At 42.9% G+C, this 22,002-nt stretch overlaps 1 protein-coding gene across 4 annotated transcripts in view; it reads left to right on the plus strand.

Moving 5' to 3' along the window:
- PDGFRA (platelet derived growth factor receptor alpha) overlaps nucleotides 1-12,300 on the plus strand; it is a 49,003-nt gene extending 36,703 nt beyond the window's left edge. For all 4 annotated transcript variants that reach the window (XM_037152156.2, XM_037152157.2, XM_037152159.2 and 1 more), the window contains 2 exons: nucleotides 4,139-4,380; nucleotides 9,222-12,300. In XM_037152156.2, the coding sequence (XP_037008051.1) occupies nucleotides 4,139-4,380; nucleotides 9,222-9,369 (390 nt within the window). In that variant the 3' untranslated portion in view covers nucleotides 9,370-12,300. The remainder of the gene's footprint in view (nucleotides 1-4,138; nucleotides 4,381-9,221) is intronic.
- Nucleotides 12,301-22,002: the final 9,702 nt, after the last annotated feature.

A 22,002-nucleotide genomic window follows, 5' to 3' on the forward strand; every position in this document is an offset into this window, starting at 1 on the left:
CATGCAATATCACATTGTATATATGAACCACATGTTTATCCAGTTGTCTATTGATGGGCACTTAGGTTGCTTCCATATTTGGGCTATTGAAAATAATGCTGGTTCTGTGTGCACTTGAAAATGATGTATGTATATTCTGTTGCTTTGCACTAAAAATATCAATTAAATCCATCTGGTCTAATGTGTTATTTAAGGCCACTATTTACTTGATTTTCTGTCTGGAAGATCTATCCATTGATGGCAATAGCGTGTTAAAGTCCGAAACTGTAATTTCTTCCTTATGTCCATCAATATTTGCTTTATATATTTACTTACTCCTATATTAAGTGTATAAATGTTTACAAAGTTTATATCCTCTTGTTTAATTGATCTTTATATTATTGATACCCTTCTTTGTCTCTTACTATAACTTTTGTTTTAAAATCTGTTTTGTCTGATATCAGTACTGCTACCCCAGCATTTTTTTGTTTGTTTGTTTTGGTTTCCATTTGCATGAAATCTGGATTTCCATCCCTTTACTTTTAGTTTGTGTGTATTTTGATCTGAAGTGGGCCTCTTATAGATAGCATATGTATCTATCTTGTTATCTTTTACAAACTTATATTTTATTGATTATGCTATTACAGTTGTCCTGATTTACCCCCCATGGTCCCCCACCACCTAGCACCCCCCACTCCCTCAGGCGATCCCCCCACCAGTGTTCATGTCCATGGGTCATGTGTGTAAGTTCTTCAGCTACTCCATTTTTTATAGTGTACTTTACATCCCCATGGCTTTTCTGTAAGTACCTTTTTGTGCTTCTGAATCTCCTCACCTCTTTACCCATTTTCCAACTCCTTACTCCCATCTGGCAACCATTAAAACACTCTCCACATCCATGATTCTGTCTCTGTCCTTGTTGTTTGCTTAATTTGTTTTTTAGATTCAATTGTTGATAGATATGTATTTTTTGTCATTTTATTGTTGACAGTTTTGATCTTTTTAAAAAATAAATCCCTTTAATATTTCATATAATAATGGTTCGGTGATGATGAACTCCTTCAGTTTTTTCTTGTCTGGGAAGCTCTTTATCTGCCCTTTGATTCTAAATGATAACTTTGCTGGGTAGAGCAATCTTGGCTGTAGGTCCCTGCTTTTCATGACTGAATATTTCTTGCCAATCTCTTCTAGCCTGCAAAGTTTATTTAGAGAAATCAGCTGACAGACTTATGGGAACTCCCCCATGGGTAACTAACTTCTTTTCTCTTGTTGCTTTTTTAAGATTCTCTCATTAACTTTCGGCATTTTAATTATGATGTATCTTGGCGTGGGCCTCTTTGTATCCATCTTGTTTGGGACTCTCTGTGCTTCCTGGACCTGAATATTTATTTCCTTCATTAAATTAGGGAAGTTTTCTTTCATTAATTTTTCAAGTAGATTTCCAATTTCTTGCTCTTTCATGTCTTCTTCTAACATCCCTATGATGTGAATGTTGGAATGCTTGAAGTTGTGCCAGAGGTTGCTTACGTGATCCTTGTTTTTTTTTTTGTATTCTTTTTCTTCTTCTTGTTCTGATTGGTTGTTTTTGCTTCCTTATGTTCCAAATCATTGATTTGATTCTTGGCTTCCTCCACTCTCTTGTTTCCTTGTAAATTGTTCTTTATTTCAATTAGTGAATACTTTATTTCTGACTGGATCTTTTTTATGCTGCTGAGGTCCTTACTATGTTCCTTGAACATCCTTATAACCCTTGTTTTGAACTCTGCATCTGATAGATTGCTTAGCTCCATTTTGTTTGTGCTCTTTCTGGAGTTTTGATCTGTTCTTTCATTTGGGCCATGTTTTTCGGTCTCCTCATTTTGGCAGCCTCCCTGTATTTTTTTCTGTGTATTAGGTAGAGCTGCTCTGGCTCCCTGTCTTGGTAGGGTGGCCTAATGTAGTAGGTTTCCTGTGGAGTCCAGTGGCACAGCCTCCCCTATTACCCAAGCTGGGTACTCAGGGTGTGCCATTTGTGTGGACTAAGTACACCCTCCTCTTGTATTGAGCCTTGGTTGCTACTGGCAGATCAGTGGGAGGGATTTACCCAGGCCAGTCAGCTACAAGGACTGTCTGTGACCACTGACTACCAACTTCTGCCCTCTGTGGAAGATCAGCTATGCATGGGCAGGGTGGTAGTGCTCCGACATGGTCTGTAGCTGTTCACTGGGCCCTGGGGTTTCCCAGGTGGTGCAGGCCAAGGTCGGCTTCCACCTTTGTTTTGCCTAGGGCCATACTGTCTGAGCTATTAAGCAACCTGAGATTGCTGCTACTTGTGCTGAGCTTTGAGATTTCAGGTGAAGCCAAGCTGTGAATCTAGGCTGGCTGCTGCTAGTTCTGGGCCTGGGGGCTCACTGAGGCCAGCTGTTGCTTGTTTGAGAGTCATTCATATGGAAAAGCATCATGGCTTGGCCTGTAAGTTGGTTGAGGTGGGGTCTCTGGGAATCTCCAAGGCAGGCCAAACAGTGTTAGCCAGGTTGATGGAGTCTCAGATATGGCAGCAGCTTGTCGGCTCTCTGGGGGGAGGATTTAGGAAAGGGACAATAGCTCCTGTTCACCTTGATGCCAGACACTTCATTTTTTCCCTGTATGGCCCTGGTGCCCTTCAACCTGCCACCCCCATGCTGGAACTCAGGGAGTCTGAGTAGGTGAGCCCATGTATGGGTTCTTTAAGAGAAACTGTTTGGGGCTCCAGAAATTTCTTCCACCAACTCAATCCTCACTGGTTTTTGCAGTCAGAAGTTGTGGGGACTTATCTTCCTGGCACTGAAACCCTGGGCTGGGGGCCCTGGTATGAAGCTGGGACTCCTCACTCCCCCGATATCTCCCTGAATATTTATCTTCCACAGGTGGGTCAGGGACCAGCACATTCCACATCTGCGTCCTTCCTATCAGTCTGGACGGATGTGGTTTCTTTAATTCTGTAGTTGTCAGACTTCCATTCATCTCAATCTCCAATGGTTCTCAGTGATGGTTGTTCTATATTTTAGTTGTAAATTTGATGTGGTAGTGGGAATGGGCAAGCCCTGTCTGCCCACACTGCCATCTTGACCAGAAGTCCCTGTATCTGTTTTCTTTTTAAATTGAACTTTTGCTATTAAAAATTACTTTATTTATTTTGAGAGAGAGGGGAAGGGAAGGAGAAAGAAAGGGAGAGAAACATCAACAAGTGGTTGCCTCCAGCACACCCCATACTGCGGGCCTGGCCTGCAACCCAGGCATGGGCCCTGACTGGGAATCGAACCGGTAATGCTTTGGTTTGTAGGCTAGCACTCAATCCACTGAGCCACACCAGCCAGTCAGGTGGTGTCTTGTTTTTTTAATCTATTCAGTTACCCTATATCTTTTGATTGGAGCATTTAGTTTATTTACATTTAAATGGTTATTGATAGGTACATAGTTACTGCCATTTTATTCATCATATTTATGTTCTTTTTTTTCTCCTTAAAAACATTTCTTGTAATACTGGTTTGGTGGTGGTGAGCTTTTAATTTTTTCTTGTCTGAGAATTTCTTCATCTGTCCTTCAGTTTCAAATGATAGCCTTTCTAGGTAGAGCATCCTTGGTTGTAGGTCCTTGCTTTTCATCACTTTAAATATTCTGTGCCAATCCCTTCTGGCTGGCAAAGTTTTTGTGGAGAAACAAGCAGACAGTCTTATAACTGTTGTCCTCTTGCTGCTTTTAAGATTCTTTCTGTCTTTAACCTTAACACTTTTAATTACATGTCAGGGGGCGCCTCTGCAGCTGAGATGTATCTTCTGATTTTTAACTACCACACGTGGGAATGGGGGCAGCCTGTTTTGCATCTCTGCCCCTCCTACGTGGCTGCTTCCTTATGTCCTTAGTCATAGGACTTCTGTTTCGTCCCAGATGATTCTCCAGGTTAATAATTAGTTGTAATGTTGATGTGGTCATTGGAAGTGGTAACCCTTTCTTCATGTGCCACATCTCTGGGGACAGTTGACACCTGACTCCTTCAGTTGTATAAATCCCACATCTGTGAGATAATTTGAAAACAGTTAAAAAGTGTGCATGTGTATATATATATATATATGTGTGTGTGTGTATATATATGCAGTTGATCAATAATACCTGATTAACTATGGGAACTGAATGTCTGCAGAGTTATGAAAAGATTCACCTGGATTTCCTGAAGAGCGACCATCCGGCTGTGGCACGCATGCGAGTGGATGCTGACAATGCCTACATTGGTGTCACCTACAAAAACGAGGAAGACAAGCTGAAGGACTGGGAAGGTGGCCTGGACGAGCAGAGGCTGAGTGCTGACAGCGGCTACATCATCCCTCTGCCTGACATCGATCCTGTTCCTGAGGAGGAAGACCTGGGCAAGAGGAACAGACACAGGTAGGTGTGGCGTGTCCTCAGTTTCCAGCGGAGCTCCCCTGTCCCCGCCCCAGCACTCCTGACACAGAGAGAGGAGCCATTGCCCGGTGATCAGGCTCTGGTGGTGAATCTGTTTTAGGGGAGCAAAAGGTAGAATCCCCAAGGGGTCTGTTTAGTTTTGAAAATGCTTCCCAGGTGAACTTAATATGCGCCCCCTGGGGCTGGGGGAGGTGTAGGGGAGGGAAGGATGTGCTTCCCTGGTGGAGAATCTTTGACCTAAGTTCTCAGGTAATTTGATCAAACTGACATAGCAACTGAGATTATTGAGATACTATAAGCCTCTTAGGCTGTTTTCTTTTCTTATCCAGTCATCTTGAAAGGTGAGAGGGGGGCCAGACTGGGCTATTTGACCCTACATAATGGTTTGTAACCCTAGCTGCAAGTTGGAATCACCTGGGGAAATTTTAAAAACACTGATATACAAGTCTCACCCAGAACAAAATCTTAGAATCTCTGGGTGTGGGCCCAAGCATGGCCTAGCTGATTTGCTTTTTCTTTTTAACTTTGTATTATGAAAGAGTTCTGACATGCACGATTGAAACAGTACAGTGAGCTCTCTCAGGTGTCCGCCACTCACCTGCGACGTGTATGACGTCACGCGCGGTCTGCACGCGTAGCTGTGTTTACTCGTGCTCCTCCGCCCACTCCGGGTTATTCTGAGGCACATCCCAGCCATCGTATCATTTCAGCCATAAATATTCCAGTATGTATCTCTAAGTGATAAAGGCTCTGTTTTAAAAAAACTAGAGTTCATTAAAAATAACTATAATACCATTAGCTCATCCCCTAAATTGACAGTAAATTACCATCTAGTAGTTAGCTTTCCAATTTCTTTATCCTCTCACAAATATGTTACATTCCATTTGTTCTGTTCAAGACCCAAATAAGAGTCACACAGAGCATTTAGCTGATCTGTCTCTATACATTTGTCCCGCCTCGTTTTGCCCCACTGCATGTTATTTGTAAGGAAACCAGAACATTTGCCTGTAGAGTTCTCACCCTTAACAGTTCTGCCGGTTGCTTCCTGCGGTGTATTTTACCATGTGCTCCTGTCTCATATCTTTGTTGTAAACAGGTATTTTGTCTTGAGACTCGATCCAACTCAGGTTAGATTGTGAGGCAAGCGTGCTTCAAAGATGGTACTATGTCCTTCTGTCAGGAGGGCCCTACTGTCCAGTTGTCTTTTTGTGATGCTAGCAGCCATTGGTGATCATTACCTAGGTCCATTAATTTATTGCGAAGATGCTGCCCATGCACAGCCAGGACTAGAACCACTGGTTGACACAGTCCTGAGGGAATGCCCCAGTTCCTCGCTCCTTTTGCCCAGCCCTTGAACAGAGCCAGGAGGAGGTGCAGTGGCCCTGGTTCAAGGCCCAAGTTGCTGCGAGTCTCCTTTTCCCCTCGTCCTGCCATTGTTGTCCCTTCTCCCTCATTCAGTTGATTACACACAATTATTTAGAAGCACAGGCATTATTGTTTTGGAGGCTTACCATTGTGACCTCTCAGCCAACTGAGGTATAAGGTCTAGACAGCCCTTGTTTGTCTCATGCACCTGGTGATTTTAAAAGAACAGCTTTTGTTTTTGTTTGGGGATGTGTGGTTTATATGAGATTTGGAGATGGGGTGAAGTAGTCTGTCTGACTTACCTTTCTGATTCTCCTTAGCTCAGGACAATTTTTAAAATGTGTCTTTATTTCTTTAGCAAATAGTGTTTGTCCGAGTTTTGGGTGTCTGTGGTAGAACTTCACGGGGTCAGGGGACGGCTGAAGAGTGGGTCTCGGCACATTCCGCAGATCCGTCATCTGCCTGGTTACTGTGCTTTGTGTTTGGGGCTCTGAGTAATATTTTAGTTGTGAAAAGGATCCTGCATCTAAATAGAGCTACAAAGTCACATTGGGATAAATAGCATAAGAAAGGTATCCCCAGAGTTTTGGGGGGGCACAGGAGGCTAGACTGCAGAATTTGACATATATTCAATAGAGAGAACAATTCTAGTTGGTAAGTAGTTGTTGTGTTGGGTAAGTAGAACGTCTGCCAGGGTGACACATTGCTCTTTGAACTGTGGAAATTGAGTCCCAAATGACTGCAAAATGACTGCATGAGGTTGGACGAGACTGTGACTGTAGGCTGTGCATTTCTTAGCCAGCTCAGGTTGTCCTAACACATGACACAGTTTCAGGAGGCTTCAGCATCAGAAATCAATTTTTTCACAGTTCTGGAGGCTGGAAGTTTAAGATCAAAGTGTTGGCAGGTTTGGTTTCTCCTGAGGCCTCTCACCTTGGCTTGCAGATGGCCGCCTCCTGGGGTCTTCACATGACCTGTGTTTTGAGTACCTGTGGTATTTCATCCTCCTCTTACAAGAACATCAGTCCTGTTGGCTTAAGGCCTCACTTTTATAACCTCATTTAGCCTTAATTACCTCTTTAATGGTTCTATCTCCAAGTATAGTCATTTTAAGTGTTCAGATTCAGCATATGAACTTGGGGGAGGGGCACAAGGTAGCCCATAGAAGAGAAGGAGAATCCCTGAACTAGGATGCTTTGGGTGTGGTAGGCAGGAGTGAGTGGCCCTGAGGAGCCCAGTCATTAGGCCCAGGATGCTTGGTCTTGGGCAGGGAGTGGGCAGCTGGAGGACAGTGACTTGCTGCAGAGCTCAGGGTTGTAGGTCAGAGCCTGTAGGGAGCCAGCCCTGGGCTATGAGGTGGGCACCGTGTCTTGGGAACAGGAGAGATCACAGCCATCAGCTCTGGGGTCCACCCTCAGGCCTGACGAGCAGCAAGGGTGATCCTGGGCTGAGGTTCTGTGGGAGTCGGCTTCGGTGGCCACACACCTGCCTTCTGTCTGTGAGTTAGCGAGAAGCGTGTGCCGGGCCCTGGAGGGCCCGTTCCAGGGGCATTGCCTCTCCTGCAGGACTCAGCTGTCCAACCTGCCCCCAAGGAGGGGCCAGCAGCCCAAAGCACAGCATCCAAGGAAGTGTCATAAATGCAGGTCCCAGCTGAGTTGGGATTAATATCCAAGAGTTGACTCTGGCATCTAGCCATTGGCCAAGGCCCCAGGAACAGAGTGTGGTTTACCCTGGGAGAGGGGATGTCAAAACTAGACAGTTATCAAGACTAGCCAAGTGGTCTGGGGTTCCCAGTGAGGCTCCAGCACTAGGCTGTAAGTGGGGGGTGTGAGGTGGAGTACAAATCAGTGTCTGAGGCAGAAGCTCATCGTTGGGAAGGGCCCAACCTATGGGGTTGTGAAAGGAAACTTCAGTCCAGTAGCCCCATAGGTTTTAAGAGCTGTCCAGACCATGGGGGTTTAGGTTGGATGGCAGCAGACTGTTCCCCACAGGCTTCCACTGGGCCAGGCTCCGTTCTCAGCTTGGAAATGATATGGACGGGAGGGGAGAGAGGCCCAACAGGCAGGAAACAGCTGAAAGGGTGGAGAGCCCTTGTTGGGTGTGTGTCAGAGCCTCCTCCTCCTGGCTGGCTGGCCAGCCGATAGTGTGGCTTCCATGCTGTGCACCTAGCACGGTGCTGCCGCCTCCCAGTGAGGAGGAGAAACCCTTCCTGCGTGGCAACTGATGGTCTGCTTGGAGCCAAAAGATATACATAAAGCTTTAGCAATAGAAGGCAGGATAGCCATGAAACAGTAAGAGTTCAGAGAAGGAAGGACAGACAGGGAATTGTGACAGGCTGAAGATTTTAGGGAAGATTATTTTCCAAAAATGTTTTGTGAAAACTTTTAAATGTCCAGAAAAATTGAGAGAATACGTGTCCCACTTAGATTTAGCAGTAGTTAACATTTTGCCTCCTTTGGTTTTATATAACTCTGTGTGTATAATAGGTAATGTGTGTTTCACGTGCATACATACTCATACTTTTTTTCCTCATAAAATCATTTGAAACTATCATTTGAAACTCAAGCATACATTCCTTAAGAATAAATATACTCTCCTATATAACCCCAAAAGCATAGTCACACATAAGCAAATGAACTATTTCCTGATATCTAATATCCAGGCCCTATGCTAACAATAATAACAGTGAACATTTATTGAGCACCTGTTATGTTCTAGGCACTGTGCTCAGTGCTTTATGGTTATTACCTTGTTTAGTCACCTGAACAAACAGAAGTATCGTTGGTACTATTGTCATCCTATCTTATAGGCGGGGGAACAAGGCTGTTATGTGACTAGTGTGAAGTCTCACAGTGAGAGTATTAAACCATCCCAGACCTAATACTTTCTGACTCCAGAATGTCCCCTCTCGGCCATGACTCTACTAAGGGCTTTCTTTCATGTGAGCCTTCAAGACTCGGGGGGATTGAATGTAGAGAGGAAGGGAAGGAGGGCCTTCCCAGGCAGGGGGTGACACCCTGAGAACACAGTTTGGACATTCAGGAATTGCAGGGAGAACAAGTGACTGGGCTAGCCGCAGTTTGCCTCCTATTTCTCACTCCCTCTGCTTTCCCTTCCCCACGCCGCAGGCATTGCTTCTGTTCTCTTGCTCTGTGACTGAGTTAGAAAAGTAGTTGTCTCAGCTTGTTAGCAACTGTAATGGAAGATTTAGCAGAAGAAAAGGAAAGTGGAAGTGTGGAGATGCCCTATGGACTTTGGTTTTCCCTGTGGCCCACTGCAGTGGGATGGGCAATGAGTCCGGCTTGGTGGTAGAATCTTGCCCAACTGGGTAGTCCACCTTTGGACACAAAGGATCTTGCAGGAAGAGGTCCTTTGCCTTTGAGTGGCCTCACTAGGAACACCGCTGTGGTAAGGTTGGTCTGTACTTGCCGTAATCTTTCTTGTCTTTCCTTCTCCAGCTCACAGACCTCTGAAGAGAGTGCCATTGAGACAGGTTCCAGCAGCTCTACCTTCATCAAGAGAGAGGACGAGACCATTGAGGACATCGACATGATGGATGACATTGGCATAGACTCCTCAGACCTGGTAGAGGACAGCTTTCTTTAACTGGTGGGTTTGAGGGGTACCTTCCACTCCTGGAGCCTCTTTGGATCCTTTTAAGAAAAAAACCACTTTATTGCAATGCAAAGTTTGAGAGGAGGACTTGGATGATGTATAATGAGAAGTTCCTGCCCAAGGGCATCAGGGAGCCTTCTCCTTATGAGTGAATGGGATATTTTGAAGTGAACTTCTTCAGCGTTGCCTCTTGCAATGCTTCAGTAGCATCTCAGCATGTGAAACGTGGAGGTAGATGGACAAGGAAGTGGTGGACCACGGAAGATGAACTTTGTGTTTCCAGGTATTGGTGCGATTCCAACATGCACGATTTTTGTTGCAACAAAACTCCAGCATTGTAATTATGTAAATAACTCTAACCAAGGATGTGTTTAGATTTGTATTAACTATCTTCTCTGGACCTCTGAAGAGACCGACCACTCAACCCATCTATGTACTTCCCGCTTGAAACCTGGCGTCAGCTGCTGTTGAACTTTCTTAGGAAGTACATGCAAAACCACTTTTGAACCTTAAAAGGTACTGGTACTACAGCATTTTACTTTTTTTTAGTGTTGAAGAGATAAAAGCTAATGATTAACCAACCTTGTTTAATAGATTTGGGTCATTTAGAAGCCTGACAACTCATTTTCCTATTGTAATCGATGTTTATAATAATACTACTGTTATCGGTAATGCTAAATGTGTAACATGTAACACGTTTTCCCTACAGAGAAAGCACAATTTTTAAAACATCCTTACTAAGTAGGTGACACGTTTGACAGTTTTTGACATTTATATCAAATAACATCTGTTTCTCTATAAAGTATGGTAATAGCTTTAGTGGATTAAATTTAGCTGAAGGTAGAGAAGAAAGTAGAAGCGGTGTGTCTTCCAGGAAGTCAGAGTTTTTGACTGTGTACTGAGTAGGTCCCCTGATCATTGTACTAAAAACAGTGAACTGCCCTCAGAAGTAGTGGGTTTCAAAACAAACAAGTAAAACCCCTGAATCCTAAATGTTCTCAGTATAAAGACTTACACCTATGGCTCAGATGACTTCTCATGTTATTACCAGTGGAAAATACAGTCATCAGCAGAAAGATGCCACCAGCAGAGGTCTTTTCATGCCTGGTGGTAACTGTGGATCCCGACATATATATTTTAAAAAATTCTACGAACCCTAAAAGAGTCAGAAGAATGTCCTGAATGTGAGCCCTCTTTCTCCATCTCTTACCCCCAAGGAGAAATAGTTTGAAACTCTTGAGACCATAAAGGCATTGCTCAGTGCAGACTGTGTGTGCCTTTGTTTGGAATGTTGGTTCCCAAATGAAACTGGCAGCTGGAACCCCCAGGTGCTAAATCCCCATTCCAGAGATTCTGAATTACTAAGTTTGGGGAGGGGAGCAGAAACCTATAATTTTATAAATTCCCTTGCTCTTCTGATTAGCCCAGTTTGGGAAATGCTGGCTTAGGTTATAGGAAACTGCCATGGGAAAAAAATAATTTAAAATTAGGGACTGGGCCAGAAATCAACCACGCAGGAAGCTTATTTAAATCCTTGGCTTCGGGTCAGTGCCATGTAATGTCGCATGTCTAGCAATTGCTACCCTTCCTTTAACTTTTCAGTGTTAAAAGACTTACATGCTCAGCCTCAGATGAAAGTAAAGACACTGCTTCCCCCTGCATGGGGGAACGGACTCCCTCTTCCCCCGGTCCCCAAAGTGCATGTACAAAAATGATGCAATCCAGTGTACCAAATCTCTAGAACCAGGTCAGTATTTTGGTGGAAATGTAATCAGAAAGTTTTACTGATATTTTGGGGTCAGATGGGAGGGCAAACTGTCACATCCACTGAAACTGTCAAAGAGACCGGTGTGGGTTCATTGGCATTCTCTGCAATGCTGCTTAATCGCTGGCACCATATGAATGAAACATGGGCTGTGATTACTGCAATCACTGTATGTGCTCCTGGCAGGTGATGCTTTGGAAGACATAAAAGCAATAACAAGGTACTTAACTACCTACTGGTGTAATCTCAATGCAAGCTCCAGCTTTCTTATCCACCTTTTTCATAGTATGAAGACTGAGCCAGATTGGCCAATTAAAAAAAAAACAAACCCCACCTGACTAGGTTCTGTTGAGCCAATTAGACTTGAAATATGTTTGTGTTTCTAGAATCACAGCTCAAGCGTTCTGTTTATCACTCACTCTCCCTTGTACAGCCTTCTTTTTGGTACTTTGCATTTTGCTGTTCCTTTGAGTCTCGAGTGACTTCAGCAGGCTGGCTGGAAATTCTCAGGCCGGCAGGTTCCAGTCCTAATGAAGGTCCCACCTGAGCTGGTGTGTAATTGCATTTTTTAAAAAGTGTTTTCAGCGTATCATAGATTCGTTTCCTGAATGGCCTCCTGCAAAGTCCCCAGATGAAAATTTGCCAATTCTTCCTATTTTCTGTGTTTATGAAGACAATCAAAGCTGGCCTCAGAGACACAATTTGTGACTTTTAAAATGATCAACGATGTCCTTAAAATGTGGTCTGCCAATCTGTAACAAAATGGTCCTATTTTCATGAAGAGGGACATAAGATAAGATGATGTTATACATCAATATGTATATATGTATTTCTATGTAGACTTGGAGAATACTGCCAAAACATTTATGACAAGCTGTATCACTGCCTTTGTTTATATTTTTTTAACTGTGATATTCCCCACAGGCACATTAACTGTTGCACTTTTGAATGTCCAAAATTTATATTTTAGAAATAATAAAGAGAAAAATACGTAAGTGTTCCCAAACCGTGGTGTGGTGAATGTGTGAGAACTAACTCGATCGTAAGGGTCTTCCGATGCAAAATGTATTACAAATCCCCGCTCATGTTTTTGTTCTTAAACATGTAAATGAAGATCTTTATATTTCAATAAATGAGATATATATAATTTAAAGTTATGCTAAGGTTCCAGCATTTTTGTCTCTAGTTTAATCATATAAATTAAAGCAATCTTGTTCAGGTTTTTTTCTTAGCAACATTCCAGCAGGACTCTGTATTGAGGTTTTTTTAAAAAAAAAATTTTAACTATATTGAATATTCACAGAAAACCAAACAAACAAATAAGCAAACAAACAAAAAAACACATAGGCTCCAGGGGAAAAAAATGGTATTAAAACTTAGTTGACCAAACAGGATTTAAAGCTCCAAGAGATTAATAAAATTTTCCTAAAGTTAAAAAAATAAAACATTGCTGGCAGTAGGTTAAAAACATAACTTAGCTTTCCTAAAATGCATTTCCACTATATTTCCCTTGTTTTGTTTATTTATTTATTTACAATTTTAAAAAATTGTATTAAGGTTTTGATGAAGCCAACTGGAAACTTAAGGCGTAAAAACCGTTTTAGCTTAGTTCTCAGACCCAGCATTTGACTGAAAGATGATTGGCACTTGGCTCATCTTTGATTCTATCTTTACTTGTTTGTTTGTTATATGAGCATATTGTTATTTTTAAATTTAAATTTCATTTTTCAATTACAGTTTACTTTCAGTATTACTTTATAGTCAGTTCAGGTGGACAGCAGAGTGGTTAGACGGTCACAGAGTGTTTATGTAGCGTCCCTCCGATATTTCCGGGACCCATCTGACGCCACACCTAGTTGTTACAATATTACTGCCTGTATTTCCTATGCTGTTCGTTTCCTGCCCAGGGCTATTTTGTAAGGACCAGTTTGTACTTCTTAATCCCTTCACCCCTTTCACTTAGCTCTCCGACCCCCTCCTTTCTGGAGACCACCTGCCTGCTCTCTGTGTCTATAGCAGCATATTATTGTGTGATGTTTTCTACCCCATGTAAGTACCCTATGTAAAGAGTATAGGACTGTGTTCACTCTGGACAGCATTCAGACACTACAGAAGCGCGTCCAGTACAAAGTTAAAGACATTTTCCACCACACCTCCTTCTCTGTCCCCGTCCTGTTTCCCAGAGACACGTGCATCATCTGGTGTGCGTTCTTCTGTCCGTCCAGCCCCCTCTGTGCCTCTGCTCATGCACATGCTCAGGCTCACCTCGGAGACGTTGCAGGTTCCATGCCAACCACCGCAGTGAAGCAAGCATCGCGATAAAGCAAGTCGTCCTCTTTCTGCTGGTGTAGGCTCTTGCTCTTAGTGTGTACAACATAACATTGGTGAAGTAGAATAAAGCTATTTTTGCTCTATATTTACCTAGGCAGGATGGTACTTGAGGTTATGCTTTGTAATATGCTTTTCTTTTTAAAGATTCTTTATTTTTTAGAGCAGTTTCAGGTTCACAGCCAAGTTGAGAGGGAGGTACAGAATTTTCCCACGTACCCCCTGCCCCTGCACATGCACAGCCTCCCCCATCACCACCCCCCACAGAGTGGTGCACCTGTCACAGTCCATGACACGTCCTTGTCACCAGGGTTCCCAGCGCTTTTTATTTTCAGTACTACGTTTTGGAGATTTACGTGAGAAGTATATTGTAGATAGACCTCCCTCATTTTTTTATCAGCTGCATAGTATCCCACTAGGCAACTGTATTATAATTGTGCCCTCAGGTTCCCATAGATGCTTTTATAGTTTCCAATTCTTTGCTATTAAAATGATTTCATGATCATCTTAGTACACAGAGTAGTGTTTTGTTAGCATAGGTTCCTAGAATTAAAATCACTAGGCTCAAGGGTGTGCAGAGATGAATTGCTATTGAGCTCAAGTCTTCAGATCCAGCTGGCACACTGAATTCTTGAACATCGCATGTGAACCACCTGCTTGGAGACTACCTGCAGCGCCGGGCTCTCCTCACTTCATGTCACTCTCAGTGATGCAGTATGTATGGGAGTGTGTGGGCCTTTGTATTCTGAACAATGCCAGTCAAATGACTGGGAATATAAAAAATGGTACGACTCGCCTTCAATGTCTGGATAATGGAAATTGGTTATGTGGTTAATAACTGGAATATAGCACCCTACCCCAACCTAACTCCTGTTACCCAAGTTCAAGTAGTCTGTGAATTCAAACACACCTCCTCGGAGTTAAGAGCTGGAAGGAGCTGCTGAAGGTTGGCTATGGGCTTGGCCTCTGTTCCAGCCCCAGGAAGGAGACAGATCATTCTGCTGATTGAACAATGGCAGCCTAATCTAGCATTAAATCCATGCGTCAAGCCTGCAGAGAGATCTTTTTATTCGCAATTTTACCTCTTAATATCATGCAGACAATTCTGCATCCTTCGTCTTGTGTGTTACCACTGGACCATTTTGACATTTTTTGGACGATACTCTTTACATTGACTTATTTTGATGCAGAGCATAGTGCTTTGAATCTGGGGAGACATTTTGTAGATGAGGAAACCAAGTGACTTGTGAAAAGCACGCGGCTGACGAATGAGAGCACTGAGGTCAGAAATTTCAAATACACAAACTCCAGTGCTGTTCCTGTGCTGTGGTGAACCATGGAAAAGCAAGAGCGGGTGGGAAATGTCTGTGCTCAGATGCGCAGTAGGTTGCTCTGCTCCTTGAGATGTTTCAAAAGACGAGGGATGGACTGGTGGTCGTTGGCCTGCAGAACTCTCATGCATTTGTAATAAGAACAGTCTCTTTTCAGGCTGTACCACAACCGCTCTAATAATGGACATTATGATTTTAATAGTTATGTGCTTCATAAAATGCCATTCAGGGAAATGGCTTAGAATACCTGAATCCATCATAAACTAGGCAATTTTCCCTGGGATAACAGAGCAATAGAAATGCTTCATTATCTCAGACACCAAACGCATATACGAATTAAACTGAACCACATTGTTATAGCAAAATCAATATACTGCATTTATAATGGGCACAATTTCTTCCACAATTAAAATATATATGAAAATACATATGTGGCCTTAATTAACATTCCGTTCTGCCTGGTTACATGACTAGCACCGTGTCCTAAAGAATAATGAATGCATCCCTCAAATGTATGCATACATGGCTAATGTTTCCATCACTCACGTGTTAGTCTACATGCAAAGTGATGGAGACATCGAGGACGCATTGTCTCACATGGCAGGGGGAGTGTATTCACTCGCTGTTTCTGGTTTATAGGCTAATTGGAATTTTAAAAAGATTTGCCACATTATCCTGGCAGATGGTATTTTGCTTTATTGTTATTCATGGGCATTAATGACTTCCCTCTGGAGCATGTGTATCCTGTCTGCTTTGAATTGCATTACGTTTCATGCCGACTGCTCCACATGGAATCGGATCTGGTCTCTTCTAGGTGGTGACAAAGCTGCGCACCGCCCAGTTGGTCAAAGTTGGGCACTTGATTAGGAATTAAGTAGCTCTTTGAAATGAGGAAAACGATTTTCTTCTCTGTGCTGAATATCGTGGCCCATTTCTCATCTTCCTCGGCTTGCTCTCCCATGGGGCGGGGCATCGTATCCGGTGCCCGAAGACAATGGCAGAGTTGGATGCGTCTTTTGTCAGCCACGGATTACTAGACATTCTTTCTTTCTCCCTTGGAAGGCGGGGGCTCGGTTTCCTGAATGAGGAAAATGCACGAGAACAGGATGCAATGATCCTCATGCTGAAAATTATTTTTTAATTAATTCCTTCAACAAAATGTATTAGAGAACAGCCTCTTCTTTGTTTACTCGATCTCTCAAATGCCTAAATCTCTAAAAAGCCTGAATGAGGCAGCTGGCAGAGTGGATTCTGCCCAGCTAATCACCTGAGGGGAGCATTATGTCACAGAGTAGTGCAGCGCAGAGCGGAAAATCATCGTAGGTGGAAGCCGCAGTCCTTACCTGGAAGCAACAAAAAGTCAGAAAAGTGGGAGACAGAATCTAGTGTATCGGAGCCTTGGGATAAACCTGAAGCTTTTTTGTGACCGGAGGACACAGCATCCTGTTAGAACAACTGCGAGTGAGGAGCTGAGGCTGCTGTAGCCCTCACCTGGTGGGCTTGCTTCCTGCAATCCCTGCCCTTGATTGGTTCTAGATACTTCCCTGGCCACCTTCATATACATGCTCCCCAACTATTATCCCTCTGTTTTTCAATGTTATTTAGTGAGGCACTGGGATTCAGGAAGTAATACAAGAGGCAGGATCTCCACATCATGCAAGACAGGGACATTCTCTCTCTATGGCAGAGGCATAGTTGAGTGATAATAAAATAAAGACAATGTCTCCTGCTAGAACAAAGGCTGGCCAGATTTGCTTATAGCCTGTCATAAAAGATTGGGGCTCCTTTCTTAGGTTTTTTCAGCTGTGACACAGACCCACTAAATGTGGAGAATCCTCCCAGGCTACTTTGCATTGACCCCACAGAGCCTGGGGAACAAGGAGAATGGACATAAATACAAAGTTCACGCTTTTACTCTACTGTGAGTAGTAAAGTCCTTTCTTTCTGACCCAGGCATCTTGTGACTTCTGACAGCATCCATGAACATGAGGCTGGCTAACATTTTACCTTATAAATACGAAAGAAACCTCAGACCCCTCACAGTTCTTGACATTAACTTGAGAAAGTACCAGTCAAGTAAGATCTCTTTTATCTTTTTCCTTCTTCCCCAAATGATATTCTCCTTAATCCTGGAGGAACCAGTGGCAACACAGTAACTAGGAAATTAGTGGAATAAAAAAGCTCTAGTTGGGGGAATAGAGAAGGAATTGGCCACATTCATCTGTTTACCACCGTAGCCTTTTCTTCCATAGGTCAAAGGTGGAGAAATAGAAATTAAAACCTCACATGACATTCAGAGTTTATTGTTGCTCCATGGGGGGACCAGTGAACATTTTATTATTGAGGCAAAGTCAGAAATGTCAACGGGTGTATTCTAAATTTCAGCCAAAGGGACAGGAAGACTGAACTCTACAGAATAGCTATGTAGGGGGAAGTTATGAGACAATCATTATTTAGGGTTATTTTCTATTGTTTACATATTCAACCTACCATTACACCTCAACTCTACAAAAATAGGATGAAGACAAATGGCGATGTCCCACTCCTGGTAGGAATGATGTGAGTTTTTGTGCTGCCGTTGAACTCCTGTGAGGACTCCTTGTTCCCAGCATGAGGCTGTGGTGATGGTAGAGCCTCAGGAATGTGGACAGTGAGTTAATGGCATCATCCCAGGGTTAGGTTGTGACCCTCCAGTTATGATCCTTCCAGATTGAAGCACTGAGTGATACTGTGACATGCTTTTCTAAAAGACACTGGTTTAGCCATCGACAACCATTCACATGTATTATATTAAGTTCTTGGCTACTAATATAACTAATGTTCAGTGAACATAATGGGGCATTGAATTATACTTCAAAAATATATTCTTCTCCCTCATTTTTATATGACAAAATAGACATTCTCACAATATCGATGTTGGACTTGGCCATGTGACTCCCTTTGAATAATAAATGATAATACAACATCAGACAGTAGATACTTGCAATTTGTTTGTGTTGAAGGATGTGTGCCCTAGACGTCTAAACAAGTCTGAGTCTTCCAACCCATGGACATGGCCCGTCTCTTCATTTACTTCAGTCAGCTTTGTCTCAGCAAGTATCTTATGAGGTATTGACCTTCATAAGTGATGCAACCTTTTTGCAACTAACTAAAAAGTTGCACGAGGATGTCTATAATTTCAACTTTTAATATTCTTCCTTCACTGAACTTCTAAGACATCAACTTCTTGGTTTTCTTCCTTCACTACTGGTTACTTTTTCCTCTGTCTCTTTGCTGACCCTTCTCCTCCCCTGGCTTCTGTTTACGTTGGAGTGCCCCGGGCCTAAGTCGTTGGGCTTCATTTGTTTTTGTTGTTGTTGTTGTTCTCATCTAACCTCATGGTTCCAAATACCATCTATCTGCTGACAACTCCTGAATATGTATTTCCAACCAAGTCTTCTCTCCTGAACCATAGGTCTGGGTGTCCACTTGCTTACTCAACATCTTCATTTGGAAGTCAGTTAGTGACCTATTAATTTTAAAACTTGACTCCCACTTTTCCCCTCCAGCTCAATCCACCCTTAGTCTCCCTCATCTCAGCTGATGACAACTCTAGTCTTCTAATTGCTTATGCCCCCAATCTTGAGTCATCCTTGACAATTCTCTTTCTCACACACTGCAGCTAATATGTCAAGATGTTGGTTCCACCTTAGGCATATCCCACATGTACTGAGAATTGGACTACTTCTCTGTCCCTCTACTGCTCCCACCCTGGGCCAGACCACCATCACCTTTCCCCTGGATTATTGCAGTAGCTTCTTAAAGAGCCTACCTTGCTTTGCTCAGTCCTTTCCCCATGAAAATTTTCAATAGAGGAGCCAGAGTTGCCCTTTTCAAATGAAATCAGATCGTGGTTACCCCTTTGCTTGAAACCCCATAATGGCCTCCATTTTATTTAGGGTAAGACATAAAGTGATTAAGATAGCTTTCAAGGCCCTCGAAGATCCAACCTCTGCCACATCTTCTTCTTCCATTATCCCCTTTGCTCACTCCCTTCTTTCTTCACTGGCCTCATTGCCATTTCTGGGCAGCGATCTATCCTTGGTGCCTAGACCAGTACCTGGTGCAGAGTAAGGGCTCGGTAAATATTTGCTGCAGGGTTGTATGAATCACCCACCAACAGAGGGAGTTATGGGGGCTTTAGGGCAGCAGACTAGTTGAGAAATCAACACTCAAGTTTCTGACAACTCCTGGGGCCAGACTCAGTGTGGGCGCCTAGCTCCTGCCCTTGTGTGTCAATCCAAATGCGATGGCACAACAGCTGTGCTCTTCTCTACTGAAGGGACAACTATCCTAACAGTGAATTTATAGGAGGTTTTTAGTAGGGATGTTTATGGAAATATTTAAATAGAGCTTCTCATGAATCTAGAAAAATCAAACACTCTGTTGAATGCACTCGTTTACCATTCTACATCTCTTTTAGACTTATGGGAAGAATTACACTCCTTATTTTAAATTCAACCCAGTGTTTTGCTTGCAAACTGCCCAAGCCTGAAGTGAGGCAAAAGGAAGAAGTGCCAGAGGTAGAGGAATTTCTGATCCCGAGCGCTATTGGAATAAAGTATATGGGTGGTCTTGGGTGGCGGCTATTTTTGTATGAAATACACATGTGTATTTGTTGAACTTGAGGTGAACTTCTCAGAAATAACGGACTTTTACCTCACTAAGAGTGAGCATTTGTTCCACTTCTGGTCTGAATAAACAAACATTGTTTAGTCTCAACTCCTCTTCAAATTCAGGGCTCTGGTTAGGTTTTGATGGGGGCTTCTTGGCAAAGAACCAGTCCCCGCACAGAGGCAGGCTTCAGTGTGGAGTAGAGCTCCCAATAGAGTGCATTATGACTGCGCTGCAGCTGAGGGCTGGCCACTCGATAGAGCTTCTCTATGTTAACCATGCTAGAATGGAAATTCTTTTTTAAAAATCATTGCCATGGTGTTTTAGTTTCATGTTTATTTATTTTTCAATCAGTTTATATTCAATATTATTGCTTATTGGTTTCGGATGTACAGCATAATGGTTAGACAATCATGTACTTTACAGAGTGTTCCCCTCAATATTTCGAGTACCCGCCTGGCCCCATAGTTGTTTGTGACATTACTGACTCTATTCCCTGTGCTGTCATATACGTCTCTGTGACTATTCTGTAACCACCACACTTTATCCCCATAGCTGTGCTGCCGGGCAGGACCAGGGGCTACGCACAGAGTCAGGAGTCCTGAGTGTCTCCTTACATCTCAGGTCCTACACACCTCACTTGCCTCGGCCCGCCTGTGGCCCTGCGGCCTTCTGTTCTCATTCCGAACCGTGTGCGGTCAGCATTAAATGCCCCAGGAAACTGAGAATCTCTTGATGCTGAGTTTCTTTATATGGAGTCGCTATCTTGATTCTGATGCCCTGATGGTTTTGGACAAGCTTTTTTTTCCTAGCCACTAGACCACCAGGGAGTCCTGGACAAGCATTTTTTTGTTGGCATCTTGAAACTATGGAGAGCTCTCTGCGGAAACTCTTTTATTTCTTGGAGTAACAATAATACCATTTAGCTGCTGGAAAAAGCTATTTTTCTTCCATCCCCACCCAACCTAGATTGTTTTCCTTTCCTTCCCAAAACATCATTTATTCTATTTTTGTTGCCAAATCATTGTGTTTAGAACAACAACGACTAGGAATCTGGTGGGAAGGTTTTACAACTAGCTACTGGACTTAAAAATTTAATGCTCAAGTTCTGTTTCATTGAACTCCTGAAAAGTTCTAATTAGAATGCTCACAAACCCAGTCTTTTATATGTGCACACACACACATGCTTTAGGAGAGTCCTTTTTACCAGTTTTTCTTTTACAAACATAGAATTTTTTATATGGTATTGCATTAGGTGAGGCCAACTAACCCAGCTCCTTGTAGCTCTGTATCTGTTGCTCTGGTCCAACCACAGAACTCGCCTGGGTTATGGTGATACCCCCGCACCTGAACGAGAATGCTGCCCCATGGGTATGATTCACTGACTAGCATGTCAGGAAAAAAACTAGAAGTTGATTTCTTTTGGCAAAAGACATTAGCAGGTTAGATTCTTCAGGGCCAATGATAATGAACGTGCTTGTAATGTGCAAAGGTTGTTATCACGTATCTTCAAAATGCCTCATAAAATCACATGAAGTAACTCTTCTCATTATTATATTTTAGATGAGCAAAAGAGAGTAATAACATGTTCAGAATTATAAAGGAAGCTGTGTGATCTGTGTTTAGGTCTTAATTTACAAAGGGGACTCAGTGGCAACATGAAGAGGTTAATGCCATTGAAAGAACATTTCCTAAGAGGAGGGGACATACCATGGCGTTTGGGGTCACATGGGGAGTTCGTAACATGACTTTTGTGAACCGCAGAAAGCTGATTGCTGGGTGATGTAAACAACTTTGGGCATGTTTGGGCCTGTAATTAATGAATACGAATAGACCCAGATAGTCTAAGAAAATTCAATTAGAGCAAAGTGGCATCAAGCAGAATCCTACCTCCAGATGAAAAGCTCTTTCCATGAAACCATTTAAAGTTTTAATCGAATCCCCCCTCTCCCAGCCTCTGGGCCCCTTAACCTGTTCCAAGCCTTTACGGCTAGCCACATCTGTTATTGACATTATCAGACACTTTCGCTTTAGTCAGAAACCTGGGCCACTTACTGTGCCTTACAATTCTACTCCCAAATATCTCTTCAGTTTGTTCTCTGTGCCTACTCCCTTTGCCGTGGCCCAGACTGTCTTAACTTGGCTTCTCAGTCTTCCAGTCCATTATGATGCCCTACACCCACCCCCCAACCCTTCACCCTGTTTCCAGAATGATCCTTTGTAAATGACAGACTCGATTACATCACTTCCTTGCTTACATGGCTCATGCCTCCCTATCACCTTCAAATTTTTTAACAGAATTTAAGGTTCTTTCATAATTTGACCCTTGCCTATCTCCTACTTGTCTGTCCTACAAAACTATGATACTATGTCCATCTTTTCACCTGAGCCACAGTCTCAGGGCTGGGGCACAGCCAGACCTTATTAAGTGGTTGAAGAATGGAGATAGATAGATAAAGACTTTTAACCAAATTGGTTGCCTTAAACAATTGAATTTCACTGATGTACAGGAAATGAACTCATTGCTAGTTTTATTTTGGTAACTTT

The sequence above is a fragment of the Artibeus jamaicensis genome, unplaced genomic scaffold (genome assembly GCF_021234435.1).
Source record: "Artibeus jamaicensis isolate MK-2021 breed Jamaican fruit bat unplaced genomic scaffold, CSHL_Jam_final contig_889, whole genome shotgun sequence".
NCBI classification, from domain to species: Eukaryota; Metazoa; Chordata; class Mammalia; order Chiroptera; family Phyllostomidae; genus Artibeus; species Artibeus jamaicensis.